At 42.8% G+C, this 25,846-nt stretch overlaps 1 protein-coding gene and 1 pseudogene across 3 annotated transcripts in view; one reads left to right on the forward strand and one right to left on the reverse strand.

Annotated features, from left to right (window-relative positions):
- The window catches only part of CDK19 (cyclin dependent kinase 19), a 129,997-nt gene that overhangs the window by 21,883 nt on the left and 82,268 nt on the right, over nt 1-25,846 (reverse strand). The window contains exon 5 of one of the 2 annotated variants that reach the window (XM_084775109.1): nt 9,386-9,443. The exons of the other annotated variant lie outside the window; for it this stretch is intronic. Coding sequence (XP_084631235.1) covers nt 9,386-9,443 — 58 coding nt within the window. The remainder of the gene's footprint in view (nt 1-9,385; nt 9,444-25,846) is intronic. 2 annotated transcript variants of the gene reach the window in all.
- On the forward strand, nt 6,115-6,441 carry LOC311593691 (small ribosomal subunit protein eS28-like; annotated as a pseudogene). Its single transcript has one exon. The product of its transcript is annotated as a small ribosomal subunit protein eS28-like (transcript).

Genomic DNA, 25,846 nt, shown 5'->3' on the forward strand with positions numbered 1-25,846 from the left:
CTTCAGTCCCCATAACAGCCATGTGTTGTTGACACCCTCCTTTCAAGCATCATGCATGGGCACTAACTCTAGTAGGCTACAAGGGGAGAGTGCTATTTGGCAGGATCTAAAACCCACAGTAGGGTTTATCTACTTCGCTATGTTCCCACCAACATATTGGAAAATGCCTTGATTTATGATTTATTCTAGGGGTATAAAAGTTCACGCAACTGCCTCCACATTGAGAAGGTATTCAAGGCAACTTAAACGTTGCTGTGTGGTTACAGCCAGTCATTTTGGCTCAGAAAAAAAACTCCTTATTCACTTGGAGATGAGAGCTTGATTCTGTGCCAACAGTTCTGTTGCTAAACATAAGGCCCTGTGGAGGATCTACTCTCATCAGAGGAATCCACCTGGATTGCCCCATCGGGTGTCAGCATGTCTCCTGTGTGCCCAACCACCCACACTGCCTCCTCGGGTAGATGTTGGTGAGTTCTTTCCGGGGCCTGCACCTCTCCTTCGGTGTGGTCGACAGTTTGTTTGACAGTCTTGTACTATTGGGAGCAGACTACTATCAGATACCCTCTAACTTTACCTCAGAGCACCCCCCCAAGCACTGGTGATGATGCTTTCCAGGCAAATTCTCCATGTCCTCTCCTGCTTGCCGGAACCTAGTCCCTTCAGTTCAGAGATTCTACAAGTTCATGATCATAAAGATATCAAACATGAGAAGCACCTCTCCTCTCCAGATCCAGATGGAGGCATCAGGGTCTCTTCCAGATGACCAGCAGCCTCAGTGAATGAGACAACATGTCCCATTCTTGGAAGGAACCTCATTAGCTCCACTATGAGGACAAGGAAGGGGTGGGCACCCAGTGTCTTGAGTCCCTTCATATTTTTTTTCTTCCTTTTTTGGTTTTCTGAGACAGGGTTTCTCTGTGTAGCCTCTGTGTCCTGAACCCATTTTGTACACCAGGCTGGCCTCAACTCAGAGATCCACCCGCCTCTGCCTCCCAAGTGCTAGGATTAAAGGCGTGCACCACCCCGCCCGGCTTCCCTAATATTCTTATAAATGTCAGAATAAACTACAGACACACTGGGAGGGACCTACTTTGGTATGAGACACAAGGCAAGTTTCCAACAAGTGGCTCATAAACTTGGTCCAAATCACAACTCCCCCTAGCTGGCAGACAGGACTATACAGTTTTCAGGGAAAGATACCCTCACCACAACAAAGGACAGCAGGAATTCTGAGTAGGAAGTGTTTGGAGACAATTGCTACCCGAACTCCACCTGCTTTTATATATAATAATTGTACCAATTCAACTTGCAATTATTTGGAGAAACAGGGAAACCTACCAAACTATAGCTCGGCTTTCTCCACCCCTACCTCACACATGTAATGAGGAACATTCAATATCCCTAATTGTGTTTTGTTTCTCTAAACTAGAAGTTCTATACAATAAAGCAAAACATGTTGAATGGGAAGACTATTTCAATTTGAATTTCAAAGCACCTAAGAAGTGAGAACAATAAAAATAAAAAAGACTTTTGGAAATTATAGAGAGAAGAAAGGCATTAGAAGCCAGGCAGTGGTGATGCACGCGTTTAATCCCAGCACTATGGAGGCAGAGGCAGGCAGGTCTCTTGAGTCTGAGGCCAGCCTGGTCTATAGAGTGAGCTCCAGGACAGCCACGGGTGGTGTTAAAGAGCAGGAAGTGGACAGAGACCTCTCTGACCTGGCCTTCTGAGTCCTCATCAGCCCTTACTCCTACTCTGTATCACACTAACAAGCTTGTCACAGCCTCTCTTAAAAGCTGACAGGGACAGTGATGCCAAGACTGATGACAGTGCCTGGATAAAAGCTGAGCAAAAACTTTAGCTCTGAGGACCCGCCGGAATTTAAAGACTTTCAGATCATTTTACTGACCTGTAACCCAGAGTTATTCAGTTTTTATTAACTCAACTTCCTGCTTGTAAGGCTGTCTCTCTGCTGCTCAGCTTTCAAAATCAGGAAAGGAGAGCTATTGCCTTAGACCTCACAGCAGGACTCCCCTGGGAACAGTGAGGACAGTTGAGCTTGGGTGCTTTCAGCTGGTTCCACTAAGTGTACATTCAATTGCACTTGTTTCTTACAGAATCTTGTGAACGAAGCTACATGAAACAAACTCAAACTGCCTCCCTAAGTTTTGAAAGTAACTGAGTAGCAAACCCATGGCAGTTTCACTTTTGTAGTTTAGAAAACTTAGCGTATGCCAAAATGACTGCTCGGAGCATGGTCTACAATATATGAACATGTTATATAATATATGAATATGTTATGTAAAACATATTTTTTAGGATGACTTCTGACCTTGCAGCCAGCCATGCCATGTGGCACTATCTGCTACTTCCTCTGCTGCTTGCTGTTGCACTTTGAGGAAAAAGTTATTCTCGGCCCTCTCGCACAGCCACGCCTACCTGAATGCAGGCACCAAAGGGTTGACTGTAGCTTGGGACCCAAGGAGGAAAAGAAACGTGGCCATTTTAAGAGCCAAGCTGCTGCTTGCTTAGAGGACTACAAAGGGTGCATCACAGTTTACACACATGGACAAATGGCCCTTCTCCATTTCATCCCATCATAAATATAACTTACATTCCGTTACTGTCTTAAATTTATGTTTTATTTTTGAAATTATAATATAGGTATGCTTTTTCTGCTTTCAAACCTTCCCATACACTCCTCCTTACTCTCTTTCAACTTAATGGCTTCTTTTTTTCATTAATTGTTATTATATGTGTGCGTGCGTGCGTGTGTGTGTGTGTGTGTGTGTGTGTGTGTGCGCGCGCGCGTGCAAATGCCAGGCAGGGGTGGCCACACCTTTAATCCCAGAACTCTGGAATGAGGCAGCTGGGTCTTTGTGAGTTCCAGGACAGCCAGTAAGATAAAGAGAAACCCTTTCTCAAAACTATACGACCTGCTCAGTCTGTAGAATGTCACTCGTATGCATGTTTTCAGGGCTGGCCATTAGTACTGAGCAATCCACTTTCATCATTCTTAAAGTTGCCAACAGGTAGAATAAGATAGCTTTCTTTCTGAATCTTTGCTAAGAATAATACTATTCTTATCAACATGTGCAATTCTATATACAGACAATATGAAAGAATTTAAACTGAAAAGTGAAAAAAAAAGTTTACAAGGTATAAAGCATTTTACCTTACCAAAAAAAAAAAAAAAAAAAAAAAAGTCTGATTTCAATTATTTATATTTACTTAGCCATTTCTTTCTTTTTTTGAGACAGAGTTTTATTCTAGTCCAGGCTAGTCTGGAGCTCACTATATAGCCCAGACTGGCTTTGAACTCACAGCAATCCTTCTGCCACAGCCTCCTAAGTGCTAAACAATTTTGTTAAAGGTGTTTCAAAACATATTTTTTTCTTTTCTTTTTCTTTCTTTTCTTTTTTTCCCCCCAAGACAGAGTTTCTCTGTGTAGCCTTGGCTGGCCTGGACTCACTTTGTAGACCAGGCTGGCCTCGAACTCACAGCGATCCACGTGCCTCTGCCTCCCAAGTGCTAGGATTAAAGGCGTGCACCACCATGCCCGGCTCAAAACATATTCTTATCTAAAGGATTTTCTAATTCAAAATTAAATGCACTGATAGAAAACTAAACCATCTTCCTATTTACAGTAATAAAAATTTACATTTACGGGCTGGAGAGACGGCTCAGTGGTTAAGAGCACTGTCCTGTCCGCTCTTCCAGAGGTCCTGGGTTTAATTCCCAGCAACCACATGGTGGTTCACAACCATCTATAATGTGAACTGATGCCCTCTTCTGGCCTGCAGAGGTACAAGCAGGCAGAGCACTGTATACATAATAAATAAATAAATAAATAAATAAATAAATATTTTAAAGAATTTTAAATTTATAGAAAAGGCTTAGAGAATAAGGGTTTTATGTTTTAACCCTCCGATGGACCATTTAAAACTTCCCATTGAGCTGGAGAGATGGCTTAGTAGTTCAGAGTGCACACTGCTTTTGTAGAGGACATGGGCTCAGTCCCCAGCATACCAATGGTGGTCACAACCATCTGTAACTTCAGTCTCAGGTATGTAACACCCTTTTCTGGCCTCTACAGGCACCAGGCATGCACATGATATGCACATGCAGACAAAATACCCATACCTGTAAGAAATAAGTATTAAAAAATAAAATAAAATTTGACCATTAGTATTTATTCACTGTAAAGAACTAGGGCATTTCTGCTAAGTTAGACAGTGACTGTGGAACTCATTTTAGTGAAACAAATATTTATTTCTATGTGTAAAATTTCCACTGTGCCCTTAATTCTTTGGTTTGGTGATTAAATAAAAGAATGCAACTAAACAAATTAATCACTAAAATTAATTAACTAAAACCTTTAGCTTTCTTAGACAAACACACTCCCATTATTTCTTTTAAATTCTAAGATCTATCCCTTTGGAAAACAGATTATCTCCATATAAAATAATTACTGAGTATCCTATAAAAATGGACAAAGGACTATATGAGCTATCTCTAATAATGAGACATTATACACTACTGTGAGACTTAAAAGTTAGTAACAAATGACTGTCACCTAGCTTTGATGTTTTAAAGACTCCCTTCAGCCTGAACAAGAAAGAACCTGGTCTTGTGGTAGAGAACTGCAGAGGGAAACTCTTCAGTTTCTATTTCTTACCTCAAAGGTGGACCCAGTTCTGAAGACACAACCATGAGCTCCCCTTCCACTACCCTGACAACCAGGCTGAAACCTGACAACATCCCAGTTCTCACTCTTTTGTAACTTAAAAGAAATCCTTTTATGTTTAGATAGTTTAAACTAAGATATTTCATTTTCCTTGGTGTATTTTCCTAACTGATACACTACTAGTCTTGATTTTAGTAAAACTACAAAAGAGGACAACCGTATTACATCATTTCTTAATCATATATTTGAGGACTTAGATCAGGTCTTGATGTTTTAAATGTCTCAAATGTTTTCAAAGAAGAATCTTCTTTCTAGTCAGTTTAGCTTTTTAAAAATCTAATGTTCACATTGACGTAGGCCTATTTTAAATTTTCCAAAAGGAACTCCCTTTTAGGGATACCTCAGTTTTAAATATAAACTAGAGCCAAGGACAATACAATTTCTTAATAAAAATAAGTTAAAAAAAATCAAACAAACAAACTTTAACTGGGTCCAACCACTTGGATTACTACGCTATTACTTGTAATAAACTGCTATGGTCCAACGGGTTCAAGGCCCTGGGCGGCCCACGACACCAACTGTACTGACACCCAAAGGCTCTGAGTTCACTCAAAGTATATAAAACTACCAGACATCTGAAGGCAGCGACGTTCATGGTGCTGGTATCACAACTATCCAAATGCTAGCATCAAAGGCGACCTCTCCTGAAGTATAGGCTCTAACCTAAAAGGCTTAGAACAAACCTACTGAGAATAATGTTTAAAACACACACCTTTAAAAGGAACATATAAAACTATTCTTCCAAAAAGAAGAAACTTACATCTAAGAGACTGAACCTTAAAATCCATGTTTGGTGATTAAATGGGTGTAAGGAGCCAGCCACGATTGTGCCAGCCGCACCCAATAATGGCGCTGGTCTGTGTGCTGCTACCTGTAAACAATTGCCAGTACGCATGCGTTTGCTAGAGCTATCTCTAGTTGCTCCTCCCGTCAGGGGGACTATGCTAATTGCAACTACGCTTGTGTAGCTGTTGACCTATCTGCATTCATATGTTAATTAGGCATTCTGCCTGAACCTGTGAGGTGTTAACACGCCACTTTAGATGGTATTTAAGTTCAAGCTCTAGGGGGGTTCGGGGTCTTTCGCTTCAACTTCAAGGGCGCTCCCAATAAAGCGTGTTTGGGAAGGATCCTGGTGTCGAGCGTCTTTCCTGCAGGCAGGGGGTCGCGGCAAATGGGTCTTTGGAGTGTTGCATAGTACAAGCCAAGATCTTTAAAGCATCCTGCCCCTTGACATTCGGGGAGCATTGCAGAAAGAGGAGGTGGGAAAAATACAACAGCCAGAGAATAGGGAGGAGTGCTGTAAAGTGCCCCCTCCTGGACACAGCATGGCCACTGGGCTCATGAACTCACAGTAAAGGTCATCTGCATTAAGATGCTCACAGGGCCGCCAGATCGCCGCCATCATGGACACGAGCCGCGTGCAGCCCATAAAGCTGGCTAGGGTAACCAAAGTGCTGGGCAGGACCGGTTCGCAGGGACAGTGCACGCAGGTGCGTGTGGAATTTATGGATGACACCAGCCGCTCTATCATCCGAAACGTCAAAGGCCCCGTTTGAGAGGGTGATGTGCTCACCCTATTGGAGTCAGAAAGAGAGGCTTGGAGGTTGCGCTGACCCTGCTGCTGGGTCCTGGATATCCACCACTTAACCCATGGAATGACCTGCAACTGTTAAATAAAGCATTTGTATTTGTCTGGTTAAAAAAAAAAAAAAAGATGCTCACAGGGCTCCAGCTCCAGCTCAGAAGGTACTGCACGTAGATGGCTGCTGGGGGTGGGGTGGGGGGATTTTATCTTTGAGGGTATGGCCACTGGCAGGTGGTCCAGGATCAGGCAGACAACACTACACCTTTGTGTATATAGGCAGCACTAAATGAACTCAGTGTCCATGGTTTTTAACAGGGACATGAGGGTGGGAGGAAGGTGGAGGAAGGGATATCTGGGAAGAGTGGGAACTAGGGGTGGAGATGATCAAAATACACTTCTAAATGTATGAAATTGTCAGCAGATAAATAAAAATATACTTAAAAATTACTAAATAATACTTCTCATAGTAAACTGGAGAGTAAAACTACAAAATAACTTTCTGGTTGTAACATAAGAAATAAGATTTTATTATGCCCACAAAATGCTGATCTCTACCCCCAACGGTCGTAACACTTGATACATATAGGAAAAAACCAATTTTGTAGAGAAGGAATTTTAAAAGTTTTATTATCTGATTTCTTCTGTAATATAACTATTACCAATTTACTTTCCCAGACTTGAATCCAGTGTAATACCAAAATAGTAGGACAAATAAATATATCATAAGTAACACTTAAGATAATGTGGACATTAAAGATCAATCCTAGGGCTGGAGAGATGGCTCAGAGGTTAAGAGTACTGTCTGCTCTTCCAGACGTCCTGAGTTCAATTCCCAGCAACCACATGGTGGCTCACAACCATCTAAAGATCAATCTTAAAACAAAAACGTACCACTTGGCTACGAAGTCAAACTAGCAAAAGAAATACTAGACACAGTAGTAAGTTATTTTACATATCCCAAACATCAAATAAAATACTTTATAGACTATAAATGATGGTAAGCACAGGGGAAAACACAGTTTAAAGAGCTTTTTTGAGTGAGAAATTCTCATTTGCACCTTTAGCTCTTTATATTGTGTTCTTGGTTATCTTAACTTTATATTTAATGTTTATACTACTGTCACATGTAAATATACATGTCAGATACGGAGGGCGAAAATAATGTGATCCATGCCCTGCTGGCTAGCAGTGGTGTATGAGACATTCTGCACTACTCTTCGTTAATGGTTTTAACAACAGTCTCCCCCTCCTGTGAGCTGCCTCGTGCCCTGCCAGCAGCACAGGGCACAGGACAACCTCCAGCCTTGTTCTGTACAAATGTCTAGCATGCCAAGAACTGTGTACTCCAGTTCTCAGAAAAATGCCACGCTGATGCTAACGCTTCAACAAGGCTGAAGACTCAATACAACTTCATGGTTGCGGACAATTGGAATTTTGCAGATCCAGATCCAAGTGATCTCAGGATAATGTTATTCCTCAATCCTGTGTCTGATCTTCTATCCTTTCAACCACCGGGTAAAACCCTTACAAGGTATTGACAGAGCACTAAAGCTGGGAGCTCCATACCACATCGGGCCCCCAGCAGAGTGGCCCATCTGTCCACGTCATCAGCACCCAGCCACTACCCCGCCTGGCTGAGCTGTCTGTCCACCTGATGTTTCTGCCCATGCATTTGGGCAATGCCTTGATATAGTGCTTCCTTTTGTTCTGCAATGGCAAACGTTTGCCATAACTGCTCTCACAATGGAGCCAGCTGTTAGGCAACCTGAACCAGAGGTCAAGGCCGCCTGTGTTTGGCTCAGAATACACTCTTCATTGGGGCACAGAGGTAAGATGAGCTGGAGACTGAGAGAGGACCGCCGGTGCCTGAGGGAAGAGGGAAGCACCAGGCGAGATACACGGCAGTGCTGTGGGCAGGAGCTCCAGGGAGGAGGTCCTTTCCATGGCTACAAAGGGCATGGCAGGTACTCGGCAGTCACTCCTTTCTCCAAGGCATCAAGGAGGTGTCACCAGGCTGTCTGTAGGGGAAAGTCTCAGGACAGGCATCGCACATGGCTTCAGGTAGTGAGGAAGGCTCAGCTCTTTAGATCCAGTTTTCCTTCACTGTGGTGTGTACCTTTAGAAGGCACAACCTCAGAACCTACCACACTGCAGAGTAAATGTTTACATGACCGTTTCTCATGGGGAAGGGCTAGCTTTTATCTACTTTTCACCTTTGCCAAGCAAAATGTGTGTCTTCAATAAATGCCTGTAAGAAAACGTGTGAGAGGTAAAATAAACACAGAAACAAGCAATGGGAAAGAACCAGGAAGGAAAAAGCAACTATCGGGTATTTAGCAGTAAGACAGTTTTCCATGAAGGTGAATTCTGTCAACTCCAGGCAGAAGTTCAAAGCAGGGTTGCTACTTTAGAGCAGCTTCTTCTGGAGCCAGGCTGGGACGAAGATGCAGAAGCAGGAGGCAAGCAGCAGGACGGGCGGGGCTGCACAGGGAGGAGAGGAAGCTGTCCCAGGCAGGCTAGCATCAGTGCTCCAATAGCACACAAGGTTTCCTTACAGCCCCTCCTGCCTGGGTTCACGGAACACAGACAAGTGTGAGGGGCTACAAGCATTCATTTCAATAGTATGATAGTGCCTGGGCAAGGACATGCTGCTGAGGTTGGGATGGGAAGGAAGCGCCTGGGAGGACTGCCGTGTGTTACGTCAGGGTAGGGGGATGTATTCAGGAAGAGGAAATCAGCACCGCTAAGGAAAGATCGGCATAGGTCAGGCGTTATGCTGGAGCATGGTGGGGACATGAAACGCACTTACTGGGTGTATATACGCGAGCGAACATTCATGGGCTTGTTAACTGATGCTTCAGTTTAGAGTGACTGACAGAATCTTATTGTGATGAAAGAGCTGTGGGAAAACTGGGGGCTTTATAGGCTCCTACATTCTCCAACATCTTTTCTAAAAACATTTTGAGACAGTAATTTTAAAATCAACAACTTAATAAGGGTATTAAAGGGGAAAACACTTTCGTCATCGTTACTTAGCAATAGTTACCTACCTATTTTGACTCTCCCCCTTTCAGGGCCTTCTCCCATTACTAGGATATTTGCTGGTTTCTAGAAATAAAAATAGAGCATTCAAGTTACTACATTTATTCTTTGACATGCTCCAAAATGGAAACTTTCTCATATGGAAATATAATTTATGTATTTTCATTCAGACTGAACTCATTAAAGATTGAGCACCTTTTACAGTTAAAGCATTTGATATTCTTGAAGTTAGCACTAAATTTATATAGACATCTTTGCCAGGGAAACATACCTATCATCAAAATTGCGTCATATAAATAATTACAAAGTAATTAAAGTTATCATTTCTATTTGTCTCATAATTTGAAAGCCTATACAAGTTAAATGCAGTTTTTTTTTTTAATGTAAAGATTTCAAATCATAAAATAACTACTCTCATGTCAGTAATCCAAGTGAGTGTTCCTGGCTCAGTACTTCTGGACCACTGACGAAGATAAGCATCACTGCCAGACAGACTCCATGAGAATTCACGACAGCTGTAACAAAAGCCAAAGTAAGAAACGCCAAACATGGCTGCCAGTGCTGCCGCCCGCCTTTCATCCCAGCAGCTCAGGAGGTAGAGGCAGGCGGATCTCTGAGTTCGAGTCCAGCCTGGTGTAGAGTGAGTCCAGGACAGCCAAGGCTACACAGAGAAACGCTGTCTTGAAAAACCAAAGAGGGTAAAAAGAAAGAAAAGAAACTCCAAATACAAACTCAAAATGTCAGACAATAAAGCACAACGCTAATACAGAGCTCCGCATACAAGAGCATGCCATAGATGTTCCGAGCCGCTCACGTCATCCCCACCTGCAAAGGCGTGGAAACAACAGATGAGGGGGGAAAACTGAGCCCATCTCCTCTGAAAACTTGGGAGAGAAAATGTATGTACTTATGATTCATTGTACTCATTTGATTGATAGATAGATAGAAAGTTTTCTTTTGAAGGGTCTTTAAAGTCTGTTTCTCTTTCCTTCCCTCCCTCCCTCCCTCCCATGTTGATGATTTTTGTTTTAAGCACTTCAATAAAAACAGTAAACACACACACACACACACACACACACACACACACACACACACACAGAGTTCAAATGAAGTGACAAGTGATTTTATTAAGTGCAGTGCCAACTGAGGTGAGAGCAGGGACAAAGTCCCTTGGCCAGATCCTGAACAGCAAACAGAGCTGAGTAGCCAGGGGGACGGAGAAAGGCTGTGAAGAGGTGCGACAGGAGATAGTAGGAAGTCTGACTTGAGGAGGAAGAGAGTGAGAGGAAGCCAAGAGACCAGACCTGCTGCGGAGAGATAAGGAGCACAGAGGGTGCAGGGAACTGAGAGACATTTTAGAGAAATAAGTTTAGAGCACTTTGTGACTGGGAGGGAACACACGAACACACACACACACACACACACCATGACAAAGATCACACCAAGATCCTGGCTTCCTGTGACAAGAATGTCTGTGCCTTTTGTGTTGTAGATCTTGAAAACCATGAGCAGTAGCGGCTTGGGAAGGGGCAACCGAGCAGGACATGATAACATGAGGTGGTCAAGCCACTCTAGCCAAGAGAGTGGAACAGGATGATGTGGACTCAGTCACTGTCAGGGGAGTGTTATATTTACACCATGGAGACGCTCACCAGGGCGGAATAGGTAAAATAGCATCAGGCTAAAAGCCAAACCTTCAAAATCAAGTTTGTTAACTATCCGCTGAATGATAATCAGATTGATCACAAATGTTATAATGAAGACCTCCAGGAATCAAAAGGAAATACATGACAACCTTGATTCCATGGAGCTTAAGTCTACCAGCGGAGAGTTTTAGAGTAGAGGACAATGAAAGCATTCAATTGTGGAAGGAATGGTAACTCTTTCAGTGACCACCAGGATGGTACTTAGGAGGTGACTTTGCCTAGGACTGTGAATACCAGGATGGTACTTAGGAGGTGACTCTGGCTAGGATTTTAATGAACTCAAACAAGAGAAATGGCTTTTCAGGCTCATGGAAGCCTACAAAGACATATGCCTGGGGCTGGAGAGATGTCTCAGCAGTTCCAAGTGCTTGCTGTTCTTGTGAGAGAGTTCAGTTCCCAGATTCCATGTCTGATGCCCACTGTGGCCTCCAAAGGCACATGTACCAGTATGTAATGAAAGTGCATGTGTCCAAGTACATACATGTGGACACATAATCACACATACAATAATTGACAAATAATTTCAAAGCCAATGATGAAAATATAAGCCAAAATATCACATGTTTGGAAATTTTAAAGTATTTCCAAAGCATTCCAGGCAAAGGAGAAACAATACAAAAATAAAAAACACTCAGGACCAAAATATTTAAAATTTATCTTACCAAAACTTATTAAAGGCAGCTAATAAAGCACTTATAAAAAAAATTTATGGCTCTGAGTGTTGTGTCAGGGGAAAGGCCTGGACATAATGAAGTGTGTGCCTGAGATGTTTAAGAAAAGCAGCGCTTAAGAGAATAACCAAGCAAGATAAACAAAACAAAGCACTATGTAGTATTATTTAAAAAAATCCAGGCAGCAATAAAAACCAGAGGGGAGTTATAAAATCTTTGAGACAACTGGAGCTAGAACACAGGAGGCACAGGTAAGAATAGATCCGGTAATAACAGGAAAACAAAAGAATCCCTGCAGGACTGGACACCTTTTACGTTATGTACACAAGGGAGAAATAGTCAAGAAATGGCCTGGATGCAGCAGCGCATGCCTATAAGCCCAGGAGACTGAGGCAGGAGAAGCACCGGTTTGAAGGGCAGCCTAGGCTAACCAGGGATAGCCTGGGCAAGAAAGAGAGGTAAGAGGCAGGAGGAATAGAAAGGCTGGTTGGTAAAAGATTTAAAGAACCTAAGCTACATGTCAGTCAATTTCCACGACAGCTGGGTGACATGGCAAGACTCTTAAAAAAACCAAAGCAAAGCAAAACAAAACTAATTAATAAACAACAGAAGCAAGAACAAGGGCTGAGGCTGCAGCTGCACAGACGAACACCTAGCCAGCACGCTCAAGCACCTGGGTTGATGTCCAGTACTTCAAAACTAAACAAATAAAAACAAAGATCTAAGACTAGCCAAAACACCCGGGAGAGGCTGGGCCGGACCGCGGGGGAGTAAGACAGGAATTGGCTCAAAGCAAAGCAGCAGCTCAGATAAGACGGCCAATGGACTAGAGCAAGAGTCGAGGGGCCACGGCACTGAGAACTCGAAGTCAGTGAAGAAACTACTCAAAAATGATGTAGGAGTGACAGCAGGTTATCCAAAGACGGAAAAGAAATTAATCCTTACTTTATGACACATACACACATACATACATACATACACACACACACACTCACACACACACACACAGCTCAAGAGGAACAAAATATAAATGAAAGCTGAAAGTTTGAATAAAAAGTACAAAAGTAACTTTTCTTTCTTTTTAAGACAGAAACTTGCTACAGAACCCAGCCAGCCAGTAACTCATGTAACTCAAGGGGGCTTCAAATTCAGGATCCTCCTGCCTCAGCCTCCTGAGCATTGGGATTAAAGGGGCACACCAGGACATTTGGTGTAGGCTTCTTTTTTCCCCCCTCAAAGATCTACTTTATTTTTAACTGTGTGCATGTGAGTGTGTCTGTGCACACGAATGCAGTGTTCACAGAAGCAAGGAGGTATCAGATCCGCGTGGGTTGGAGTTCCAGGAGGCTGTGGCCGCTCTATGCAGGCACTGGAAACTGAACTCGGGTCCTCTGTAAGAGCAGTAATGGCCAGTCCCTGAGCCATCTCTCCAACCCTGAGCAAATTTCTTTATGCAGACATTACATTTTTTTAATCATAAAGGACTGATAAATTTTGTGATATTAATATAATTTCAAATCATCAAAACATTAAAAAAAATCCACAACACAAATAGGATGACTGTTTAAAAGATGAAAGACTTTCTATAAGTCAAAATGAAAAATCAACTGCCTAGAAAAATAGGAAAAAATATTCAGACACTTAAGTACAGCAAAAATATTTTTTAATAAAAAATGATATGGAAAAGACATTCAACCTAAATCAGTATTGATAAAAATGCAAAGTAAGAGCAAGGAGGCAGCATTTTATCCTAGTGGATCGGTTAGAAAATCAAGACCTTAATGACAGAAATGTAGCATACACCTTCCCCCATGCACTTCTGCTGGATGAAGACACTGGCACAACTTGTTTAGAAAATAACTTGATATAATCTTATTAAGTAACTCAATCGCGTTGAACTAGTAGTTTCTCTTTTACACAATAGCACAGAATGTTTGTAACACAGTTAAATATTTTAAGAAAATTACTGAAATACAAATAAATGCATGGTTAATCTTATAAGTATTATACTGCACAAAAAAGAAAGCTTTAAGCAATATCTGTAACAGAACTCCATTTCATATACCTTAAAACCCAAACAGAGCTAATATACTATTTAGGCTTACACACAATGAGATAAACCTATTCTTAAATGAAGAGAATGTTTCAAAATCTAGGCCATCTGCTTCCTCTTAGGAGAAGGAAGATACTAGAAGATGGAAAGAAAACACAACAAGCATGGTCTGCTGTCAAGTGGCAGGTTCTTGACAGTTCGTGATATTTTTATGCTTTTAGCATACATAAATATTGCAAATATTTTTACATATGCATAGGAAAATGTTAGGAACAACCAAAAATAAAACAAGGAATGAGGTTGGAAGGTATTGTCTTCAAGGGTTCTAAAGGATTATTTTATACTCTGCAGAGAAAGCCTGTTTGAGGAGGTAACGTCTGGCCTGAGGGCTGCAGGCCGTGCAGTCGGCAGTGCGCCGGCAAAGAGCAGCTTCAGTGGAGGAGGCGGACAGCCCCTGCCAACTACAGGGTATGAAGAGCCATGGTGGTTACAAGAGCGGAACACAGTGCTGCTGACTATAAAACGCAAACCAAGGGCTTGTCCCCTGTTTCAAGTGGTTCCACTTTTATTTAGCACAAGCCCTTTTAGTAACCAGAACTGGGTACATTCTTCAGTCTGTGTTCTGCGGGCTGCCACAAGAGGTGCAGGTGGGCCAAGTGTTTGAGAGGGGAAAGAGGGAGAAGTGGGCAAAGGGGAGGCCCAAGACCAGGGTCAGAGGAAGGAAAGGTGAGCATATGCAGAACAGGGTCCCTGGAAGTGGCTGTCAGACGTACACAATGAAATTTGAGATGTGACCAAAATGGACGACTGGGTCATTGCCGGTCCAATAAAAACATTTTTTGTTCAATTACAGAAGCCAGATGTTCTCAATGAAGTCAGGTTAGTGTGAAGAAGGCAAAGGCAAGCTCAGAGTGAGAGTCTGAGACCGTAAGAATGCTCCTCTCTGACAGGTCACGGCTCTTAAATTGTAAGACCAAGTATACAAGCCATTTGTAGACTAGGAATGTTTTTAATTCCTAAAGTTTGCGTTCTGAAAGTACCTTAAAATTCTAAGAGATAAACACAATAAAGTCGGTGACATGGGAACTACTAATAGTTTCACATGGATTAGGGCAGGAGTGGCCTACCAGCTCATTTGTACAGTCTAGGAAAAGAGCCCAGAGCTTGGGCAGCACCCACAGGGCAGGGCTCCTGCAGTCAAGAACAAGAAATTACCTGGTCACTTTTCAAAGTGCATCTCTAACGTGGGATCACCTGTCCCTTCAGAACAAGTAATACATAATACGGTCATCCACCATTAAAAAAGGTTTAACTCTTCAGATTATTTTCTCACAGTTTTTAAAGTAGAAATAAAGAAGGATACAGGGCTACAAAGCAGGTCTTAAAAGAACTCAACCTAATTCTCAAGATTTCATACTGGATTGCATAGATAAGTGTTTAATTTTCAATAGACTAACTTTAGTATTTGGTATCAGTCAAAGTGTGTATGTGAGGAAAATAAAGGAACTGTGTAGTTCAATACCCATAGCCAACCACAGACCTAAACAGATTTTTAAAAAAAGCAATCCAAAATTGTTGACCCAGTTACATCCCAATTAGCACAGACCACATTTCACCAAAACTCGTCTTCTTACTGTGAACACAAAATGCCAGCTGTGAAAGAAAGTGATACTGCTGGGCTTGCACACTTTCGTTGCCATAGAAACAGCAGAAATGGCAGAAGCTGGATGTCTCACATTTAAGTTATCAACAATAAAATCAAATAGGCAAAAATCAATGCTTCGGGGTTTTAGTTAAATTTTATTCTAAAGGCAAGTCATGAAAATACGCAACGGTAACATGATTATACAGGGCCACTTCTTTAATATCTGTATTTCTGCAGAATTTAGTTCATTCTTAAATCTACACTCAGATACTTTACATGCACTCTAGATCTGCTTTTCCTTTTATAGGCCCGATTATTTCACAGGGTTAAATTAATTCAGCTAACTGGTGTATCACAAATAGAACAGCCACAGAGACCGAAGCCTTTCCACTGCAGTTGTTCTGCCTTCTCTACCTCAACATACTTGGCAATCTCACTATGACTTTAATAGCACCAAAGACAGAAAACTACAAGCACAGCTCATCAGTCTTGAGTAATGGGAACAAGGCAATCAGAGTTAAGCTGGGCTAGACTCTGTAACAACGGACAATGCTGGCCTGATAGGAAGAGCTACAGCCATTCTCTCATGTAAATACAGTACAGTACAATTCCCCCGCATTTGATACAGAAGTAAACTCCCAGAGGATTCATTCCTGCACACTGCTCTTCAGTGTTCCCCTGGACAAATAAGATTGTGCTGCAGAACAAATAATCACCTAAGAGGAAGCGCTGGGCTTTCTCGTCTTGAACAAACACAGGAGTCATCTGCAGACATTAGTCTACCGCAATTATCTATACCTTAAAACAACCTCATTAACTGGATAGTTGAGCAGTTATAAATATAGCAAGACACAGTGACTCACGCCAGGAACCCCAGCGTTTGGGAAGTGGAGGCAAGAGGAGCAGGGTTCAAAGCCGTCTTGCTTACTTGGCAAGCTTCAGGCTAGCCTGGGAAAGGAGAGCCAGTCTCAAGAAATGGGGAGTGTGGGGCATGGTGGACACTCCTTTAGTATTAGCACTTGGGAGGCAGAGGCAGTGTACCTGTGAGACGCAGGGAAGTCAAGGCTACCTCAAAGCAAAGCAAACAACAGACCAAAGGAAGGGAGGGAAGGTGTGGAAAAGACAGAGGTGAGAAAGGGAGAGAAGTCAAATGTGATTACAGGTTTTTAGACATTAGAGAAGAGAGCCTGGCCATACACTAACTGGCTAGGGGAAAATACACAAATAAATAGATTGCCAGTAGCAATCCACCCAGTTATGGGTTACATAGAAGTGTCCTTTGATGGGTGACATCCCAATTTTAAAAGAAGTATCAGGAAATGGGTGAACACCCTAAAATATACTGAGTTTGTTTGCAAAAACATTTTAAAACGTTATATTTTATTCCAGGGCTCCAAAAACCACACAAAGATTCCCAGATTGAGACTGCTAGGTCTGTTAGCTTCTGTGCATCTTAGAAATAGGCCGTCTCCACACACACCAAACTCCATCCAAGACGAACTTCCCCTTCTCCTTATCAAAACTATCTTTTCCTGGTCAACTATCTATCCTCGGTCAACAAAATCAGAAGTCTGACCTTGGTCCTGGCTTTGTGCCTTGAATCTAGTCACTGCGCCTCAGCTGGGGTAAGGCCTACACATTTACTACAGCCTTTCCTCCTCTTTACTCTGGTCAGCTTTCCTTGGACCTCACGCTCGCTCAGCAGCTGACTATAGCGACTTGACAAAGGTGCTGTCTCTGAGTCCTCACACCATCTCTGTAACTCTGAGTGTGTCTCTCAAAACCCTGACTGGCCCAGGAAAATCCACAGTTCAGACAGGACAATTAGGACTCATCATAACTGCTCTTCCTTGTTTTTCTGCCTTTCTTTGCTACAGTGATACCAACCTTTTGGCAATTTGTTAGTCCACACTTTCGTTCATGCCTTTTCTCCTGCCTGAACTGCTCCCAGACCCACTACTTTTACCATATTAACCTCTACGTTGTTTTAGTGTTCCAGACCTTCATCCCAACTGCAGGTTCTGCCTCTGTGTTCTCAGTGTTTTAGGCTGAGCTGGTCCTTGAATGATGTGTATTCATGTTAGTGTCCCCTGCAAACCGTCTCCTGCTCCCTGCCGGTCCTCCGTGTGTGTGTGCAGTGTGTGTGTGTGTGTGTGTGTGTGTGAGATCATGAGTGCACATGGCTAGGTAAGTGTTCTCAGTGAACTATAACCCTAGGCATGCAGTTTCTTTTAAGGCATTTGTTTTATGACTACCACTGTATGAATTTCCCCAGAGTTGACCCAAGGAGGGAAGAGGTTGTATTTCATTAATTCTTATATTCCCAAGTGCTCATAGTACAGTGTCTAGTACATATTAAGAAGCCAAAGTGAGTTTTCAAAGCAAGTTCTAAGTCTGTAAACTAGTATTTCCTCCACAGAAACCCAAAGATTTAACAGTCCAGTTTTAAGTGATGCCTACATTCAGTAATGCTATTTCTTTTTGTACTTTAGGCAGGCAAACTGTGGACTAACAAGGTTTCTCCATTCAGAGAACCTGGCCACTACTTACAACATCATGTGTAGGTGAGAAAGTCTTCCCATTCCTGTTTCATGTTTATAGTTAGACGTAAGCTATATGCAATAAGAAACAGCTTGTTAGACTGTACATGACTAGGCTGATTTTACCTCAGACCCGGCTGCTAGTGTCTGTAATGTAACAGCTATGTTAATCTGACTTTGGTACTCCCATTAAACAATGCCTGTCAACCTAGCACTGCCAACAGTTAACAATGCACTTCTTTGTCTGACTCTTAGAAGTGGCTCTAGACCTGAACAGCAAAGATATGGGTTTCTTTCCTCTAACAAGAACCAATAAAAAGCAACACTATAAAAAGGGTCAATGCAAAAGAAACAGATGAATTTGGAAGGCTATTTACCTAACGCACTCCAAAGTTCAGAGGAGAGGGGAAAAAAAAATATCAAGCTATACTGCACTGGTATCCGCAGCTCAAATATCACTACACAGGCTTTCAGATTCAGCATAGGAAGTACACTGTCTTCAACAATGACCAAAGGCGGGTTTCTATTTACATAACAACACTCACTTAAATAAAATTACCTTGGTAAAACAGTGTCCCTGAATGGGTCTTCCAGGCTTAACTACAGTCCTCAGGGCCCAAAGGCTCCCATCTGTGGCCCTTGCTTCTCCTTCTTCTACTTATTTATTTTTTAAATGTTTATTTGTGGTTTTGTTCATTCTTATTATACGGAGAAGGGAAGGGTATCAGAGAAGGATGATCAGACCGAGCTCACATCTTACTGAGGAGGAGTCTGAGGCCTGGAGTGAGGGAACTAGACCATTCAGCAACTGCACTGTGTGCAGAAAGCGGCAGGCCCAAGTAAGAGGCCAGCTTCCCACAGGCGCTCCTCCCTAGGCCAGGCCTGCGAGCAGAGCACAGGAGAGCAGTGTGGGTGTACTGGTTTCCATGCCCCGCCTCTAGAAGCCTTCCACTCAGATGTGTGCTCAGAAGAGAACATGCTCCCACAGAGCAACTGCCATGGGTAATGCGGTGAAGTGGAGCACCAGTCTTCCGTGAGGAAGGCCCGCGTCCTCAGTAGGAGATCTAAGCAACGCCAGTGGTGGTGACTACCCGGGTAGTAGTTTACCACAACTTACCAAGTTGTAATTAAAACATACATTACTACATATAATTTGCCTCAGTAAAAATAACTTAATAAAATATCAAGACTGACTGGACATTTCAGTCTTAATACAGCCCTCAAAGTCCTAAGGCTCTAGTCTGTGGCCTTTGGTCTTGGCTGTCTTATTTATTTTTATTTCTGTGTCTTTGTGTGTGTGCACATAATACCCACATGGATGAGCGTGCTCCCCCCCCCCCATCTTAGTTAGGCTTTCTACTGCCTTGATAAAACACCATAGCTATGAACAACTTACAGTGGAAAGAATTTTACTTCATCCTGTGACTCTCGGGTCATATTCTGTCACTGAGGGAAGTCAGAGCAGGAACCAGTAGGTAAAAACTTGAGCAGAGGCCATGGAAGTTACTGACCTATTCCCTTCAGCCTGTTCAGCCTGCCTTTTTCTTCTTTTTTTGTGGGGGAGGGGTGTTAGAGTCAGAGTTTCTCTGTATAGCTTTGGCTCTCCTGGAATTTGCTCTGTAGACCAGGCTGGCCTTGAACTCACAGAGATCTGCCTGCCTCTGCCTGTCAAGTGCTGGGATTAAAGGTGTGCACCACCACTGCCTGGCTTCAGCCTACTTTCTTATATCATCCGAGACCACCTGTCCAGGGGTGGCCTTCCTATACCGATCACTAAATAAGAAAATGCCCAACAGGCTTGCCTACAGCACGATCTTATATTGGTATTTTCTCTATTGAGGATCCCTCTTCTCAGATGATTCTATTTTATGTCAAACTGACAAAAACCTGGCAACACACAGGCCTCCTTCCCTCTCATAGCTGGTGCTGGCCCCCACCCCCCCTTCCCCCTCCCTCTCACTCCTAGTGAAGATCCTCCCCCCGAGGGCCTCTCCTCCCGTGTAGAAGGACCCACCATGTTTAGGTCTGCACAGCCTGTGCATCTGTCTACTGCTCCCTCCCACCTTGGGCCCCTTCATACCATCAAACCTAATTCCTAAGGGATTATCAATTACAGAAGCTTCCTCTGTAGACTGGCCTTGGCAGTTCTTGTTTATTAATTATCAGAATGAGTTCTGGCTTTGTTTCTGTTGTTGTGAGTGAGAATATTCCAGGTCACGCCCATCATCTTAGGGAAGTCGACACAGGAACTCGAGTGGCTAACCACCTCACAAGTCACAAGCGCAGGTAAGACCAGAAACAAAGGAAAGATGCTGTGGCTTTCTTCACTACTGTGAGTTCAGGGCCCTGTCCCACTTACTCTGTGGCAAGGTGACATTTAAAACTACCTGTCACAGAACAATTAAGTCTCATTCAGATATAAGTACTGTAGAAATTCTGCTTAAGTAGAATGTTAGCTTAATAAATCAAATGAAAATAGGAAGTCGTTTGACTAGCAAAGCATTCTTACCTCCAGAGCCTCTCAACTGTATCTCATGTAAGAGGGAAGATTGAAAAATAAGCTATTAAAAGCACTTACTAATTTTGACATTAGCTTAAAAAAAACTTTCATATGTTTTGTTTTGTTTTTTTGAGACAGGGTTTCTCTGTGTAGCCCTGACTTTCCTGGAACTCCCTTCTCTGTAGACCAGACTGGCCTCAAATAAACTTCCATATTTTAAAAATTAAGTCTTGGCAAAATATTTTTAGTATTCAAATATAAGCTACAGGAAACACCAGCTAGTTTTTAAATCTTTTTAAAAAGCAAGAAGGATGATCCACATACTTCACCTGGTCCCTGCTCTAAGTAGAGGCTAGAAAGAGGATCAAGCTGAAGGAACTCTGTGCGAGGGAGGCCCGCATCGACTGCTGGTGCGCTGGTAAGGACCGCCCAGAGGCAGCTACAGAAGGGAACTGGGAGAACTCAGAAGGCTCAGTCAGCACTGAGGTAGGGAGTCGCCATGTACATCACCATGCCCTACATGGTACAGGGAAAGAAATGGAGGCTTAACAGTTATCCTAGAAACTTCTATTTAAAGGTTTGGGGTTTTTTTGTTTTTGTTTTGTTTTGTTTTGTTTTGTTTTGTTTTGTTTTTTTCAAGATTGGCAGCTAGGTGGTGGTGGTGGTGGTGCATGCTTTTAATCCTAGCACTTGGGAGGCAGAGGCAGGTGGATCTCTGTGAGTTCGAGGCCAGCCTGGATTACAGGGCAAGTTTCAGGACAACCAGAGCTGTTACCCAGAGAAAATCTGTTTCAAAAATCCAAAAAAAAAAAAAAAAAAGATTGGCCTCTTTTTATTTTTTTTGTACGTATGTTTGTCTAGACATGTATGTGTGCACATGGATGGGAATGGCTATGTGGCTTCTAGGACCCCAACCTGGGTCTTCTGCAAGTGCAGCAAATACCCCTAGCCAGAGCAACTCTCCAACCCTCCTTTGGACTTTTAAACAAATGCAAATTTGGCTCACTAGTCTAAAGCAACTGTTCAGAGTGCAGAGTGGACTTTTAGGGCAGACCTTCCACAAATTCCCTCTAAAAGACAAGAGCAAGTGAGGCCGAGTCCTCCTCCTCATCTTCACTCAGTGAGAGCTCGTGGGTTCATTTGCTGGGTTCTGGGACCAGAGAGTGAAGAGACAGTCTAACTGGCAGGTCACCCACGCCGCTGACCCAGTCACAGCGCTCTGTGACACCCAGGATGCGTAAATCCACGCAGTACCACCACTCAGGCGACACGCCTGTCTTTCTGAGGATACAGGAAGTGTCATGATTGCAGAGATTCTGTTCACGTAACTTACAACACAGACAGTGCGACAGCAGCAGGACAGTCGGCCAGCTGTGAACCTTGCTCTAAGAAGCTCACCGTTGTAGCGGGCTACCAACTACATGCTGGCATCCCTCCAAGGCAGACAACAAGCCTGTAAACATGAGTCATCCTGCATTTCATCATCTTACTGTGCACCGCATCCTGCCGTAAAATTAAAACACAGCTTTCTCTCGAACTGTTTACAGGGTTCAAATATTTATAGACTTATGTCTCTCCTTCACTGTCTCTCAGCCAAGATAAATACATCTAGCTCTGTCTCCTTTCCTTTTAAAGCCAACTCCTCAATTCAAATCATCTTTTTAGTGGCTTTAAAATTCTCTGCTTTTGTATTCATTCTGGAATCCAAATCACCTAACTGAAACATTGTTCCAGACATGAAAATGCACAGTTAAAAAAGAAAAAAGGAGAAAAAAAAAAGAGTCTTCTTGAGGATTAATGCTTCTGAACATGAACTCTAGCATCCCTGCTTTTAGCTTCCCTCAATTTCCTTTCCTCATAATATCAAGCTGCCATTTTGTCTCACGGTATCCCTGTATGTTTTCCGGGTTTCTCCTAGAACATAAGCAGTTAGAGACAGTGAGTGCACGCAAACAGCTGTGACGCACTCGGGCTAACAGCCCTGAGAAACAGAGCAGTGAGACCCCTTCCAGGCTCACACAGCAGCTCTCGTCTTCAGCTCACTAGAATAAAGTTCCAATGTCTCCATCTGCTTCTAATAACACATCCTATTCTGTACACCTTACACTTTCACTAACAACAGTGTAAATGTTAAATATCCCACCCCTGAAAACACGCGGGCAAAAGCAAGACAGTATGGTACAGATACCAGGATGCCAGCCAGTGGAGAGGACTGGGGAGAGGCCCCAAATTTCATTAGACTTACTTGTGGATGGCAGAAAGATACAGTAACTGTGTGGGCAAAGTATAAACAAGCACTGTGACAGAGCAGACCTCTCTCAGAACACATTTAAATCCCATGCTCACCCCAAGGAGAATGAACCGGTGCTTCATCAGTGGGGGCCTTGAAGCAAGCAAAGTCTCCAAACGCCAGAAGCAGCTGCAACTCAAACCCTTTTGCCTGTCTTTACACCATGTACTCCTGTAAGAGCCAGGCAGCATCCACGTCCTCTCTGAGACAACACAAGTGCCTTCTCACCTTAGACTTCTCTTTTGAAATTTTATAATCAATATTCCTGTGATTTCCTTCACTCACTAAGTCTCTCAATTCCATGCCAAAGTTCAACTCAAATTCTACCTGCTCCTTGGAACGTTATCTCACGCTCACACGTGCACGCACGCACGCACACACGCACGCACGCATGCAGTGACTCTTCTCAGCTTGAGTAAACAGCATTGAGTCTGAGTCTGCACCTCCGAGGGAAGGCCCTGCGTCTTACTCCCCCATCTTAAAACCGTTGGCACATACGTCATGTCACCTCTCTTAGAAGCACAGAGACTCTCCTTGAGAGGGTCTCGAAGCAGTAACATCTGTTTTGTTCCCATTCTCCTTATTTTAACACAAAATAACAAATGTTCATGGAGGGCAGTGCTTCACATACTTGGTTACAAAAATGAAGCAATAATCAGTATCTACTATTTCTACATTATTTAACTGTATACAACAAGGATCATAAATCCTGCCCTCTTAAAAATTTACTATCTGAGAGATGGTCTAAGACAGTGGTTCTCAACTTTCCTAATGCTGCAACTCTTTAATAAAATTCCTCATGCTGTGGTGACTGCCAATCACACAATTACTTTCGTTGCTACTTCATAATTATAATTTGCTACTGTAAATGTTTTCTGATTGCCATAGACAACCCCTATGAAAGAGTGTTCAACCCTTAAAGGGGTTGTGACCCACAGGTTGAGAACCACTGATCTAAGACATCTATATATTAACATATATCAGGAGAATAAAAATGATAACAGGAATAGCAATGAAAGATTATTTCATTTCAAAGGAGAGACAGATTATGAAAGGAAGCTTTAAATTTCTTAAACATTTATTTCACTTTATTATATGTATTGATGTTTTCTTTGCATGAATGTCTGTGTACCAGGAGCATGTTTGGTGCTCTTGGATACCAGAAGACAGCGACAGATGCCCTGGAACTGGAGTTACAGACAGCTGTGAGCTGCCATGTGGGTGCTGGGAATCACAGCCAGGACCTTGGCAAGAGCAGCCAGTGCTTAACTGCTGAGCCATCTCCAGCCCCAAAGATTTAATTGTGCTGAGCCTTGAAAGACAACTACATGTGAGTATGTAGAGACAGCAACAAAAATAATAAGACAAGGAAATGTAAGATGGCCAGGAGCAAATCTCAAGATGATGCAGGGACAACCAATAGTGGAAGGCAAGCAGAAAGGGATGGGCCAGGGAGTGTCTGAAGTCATTAGAGCTGCGTTTGGTAAGACCCTAAAAACCCAGTAAGAAACTTAAACTACACTTTTTTAATAAGAAAATATTCCGAGGTTCCTGAGAGGCTAGTAAGTGGCCATTAGGTCTATATGGACTGGAAGGAAAAAGACGTAAAGGAGGCAATGTGGAGGCCAGGATCATGGTAAAAGAGAGATGTGATGAAGGCCTCGACGCGGAGGTACAAGGAGCAAAACAGACGAGAAGAGGAGATACTATAAACACGACATTGCCACGGTCTGGACATAAACTACAAAAACGATCGAAAGTCCTTACGCTAGGAGGAGGTTGTGCCATAGCCAAGAGACAGGACATCAAGGAGAGACAGCAAATAAACAGAAAAAACTGAGTCCTAGTCATACTAAATCGTGTCTGTAGACCACCGGATCACTGTATTACAGATAAGCCTTGAAAAACTATTCTACTCAGACACAAACAAGTAACTCTGTAAAATAAGAGAAAAACACTCAAAGTCAACGCTGAGTAAAAGATTCTAATGATTCAAACATGACTGGAACCTTGAAAGTACAAAATCTCATGCTACCCATGGGATCATTCCAGAACAACCTCATGTACCTCTGAGCATTTTAAAATGTGGTAAACACAGAACTGGACAACTGGGAGGCGGAAAGATCCTTGTAATTCTTTAAAATGAACGAATGACCTGATTTGTCATTTAGTCACAATTCAACTACTGTGCCATAGCAAGAGGTGCTCAAGGCAGATTCCAGGTCTGACTGACAAGGTGCCAAGGGACACTTCATGCAATCATTCTTTTCTGTAGCAAATAATCCTGCTCGGTCAATGAAGCTGGGGTCTGCCTAAAGTAACCCCTATCATTTCTGGATCCAAAATCTGTAAAACTCTAAGACAATAAATGACTATGAAGGAATGTGGGGGGATAAGAGCTGCACTGATAAAGTCATGAGGATCATAGCCTCCTTAGACACTTAAGTTCTCACTAAGTAAAATAACAATCTAACCTGAAAATGAAAGCGAGTACTTAGCATATAATTTGATTATTAGGAAATGTTTACTATACATACACTGAATTAAAGTGTAAGACCAAACACTTTCATTGTGGCTAGTTTGTCTAACACATATATTCTACTAAATATAGTTATTCGTTTATTCACTATGAAGCAGTGCTGGCAACACCACTTTCACCAGAGGTCACATGACTACTCCAGCTTACGCCTAAGGGGACACACAACCAGAAGTCGCTTTCATCATCAGTGCGTCTACCTGAACAACAGCTCACATGACTGCATCAGCTTCACACGTTCCCTGAGCATCAGCACCGCACTTAGGGTAAGAATCACACTGATATTCCACAGCCATGCACTGAGTAATACAGTAATACACAAACCCATGTTTAAAGACAATCTTGCTCGGCTGGTTTTTGATTATTTGAGACAGGGCCTTGCTACGTAGCCCAGGCTGGCTATGAACCAGCGAGCTTCCTGTCGGGGTGCCGGGGTTACAGGTATGCACCCTGAACTCAGCAAAGGGAAAAAGAGAAAGGAGGTGTTGGGGGGGAGGAAGGGGAAGGGGGAGAAAGGTCTAAGGGGTG

This window comes from Acomys minous (assembly GCF_964271855.1).
Source record: "Acomys minous genome assembly, chromosome: 3".
NCBI classification, from domain to species: Eukaryota; Metazoa; Chordata; class Mammalia; order Rodentia; family Muridae; genus Acomys; species Acomys minous.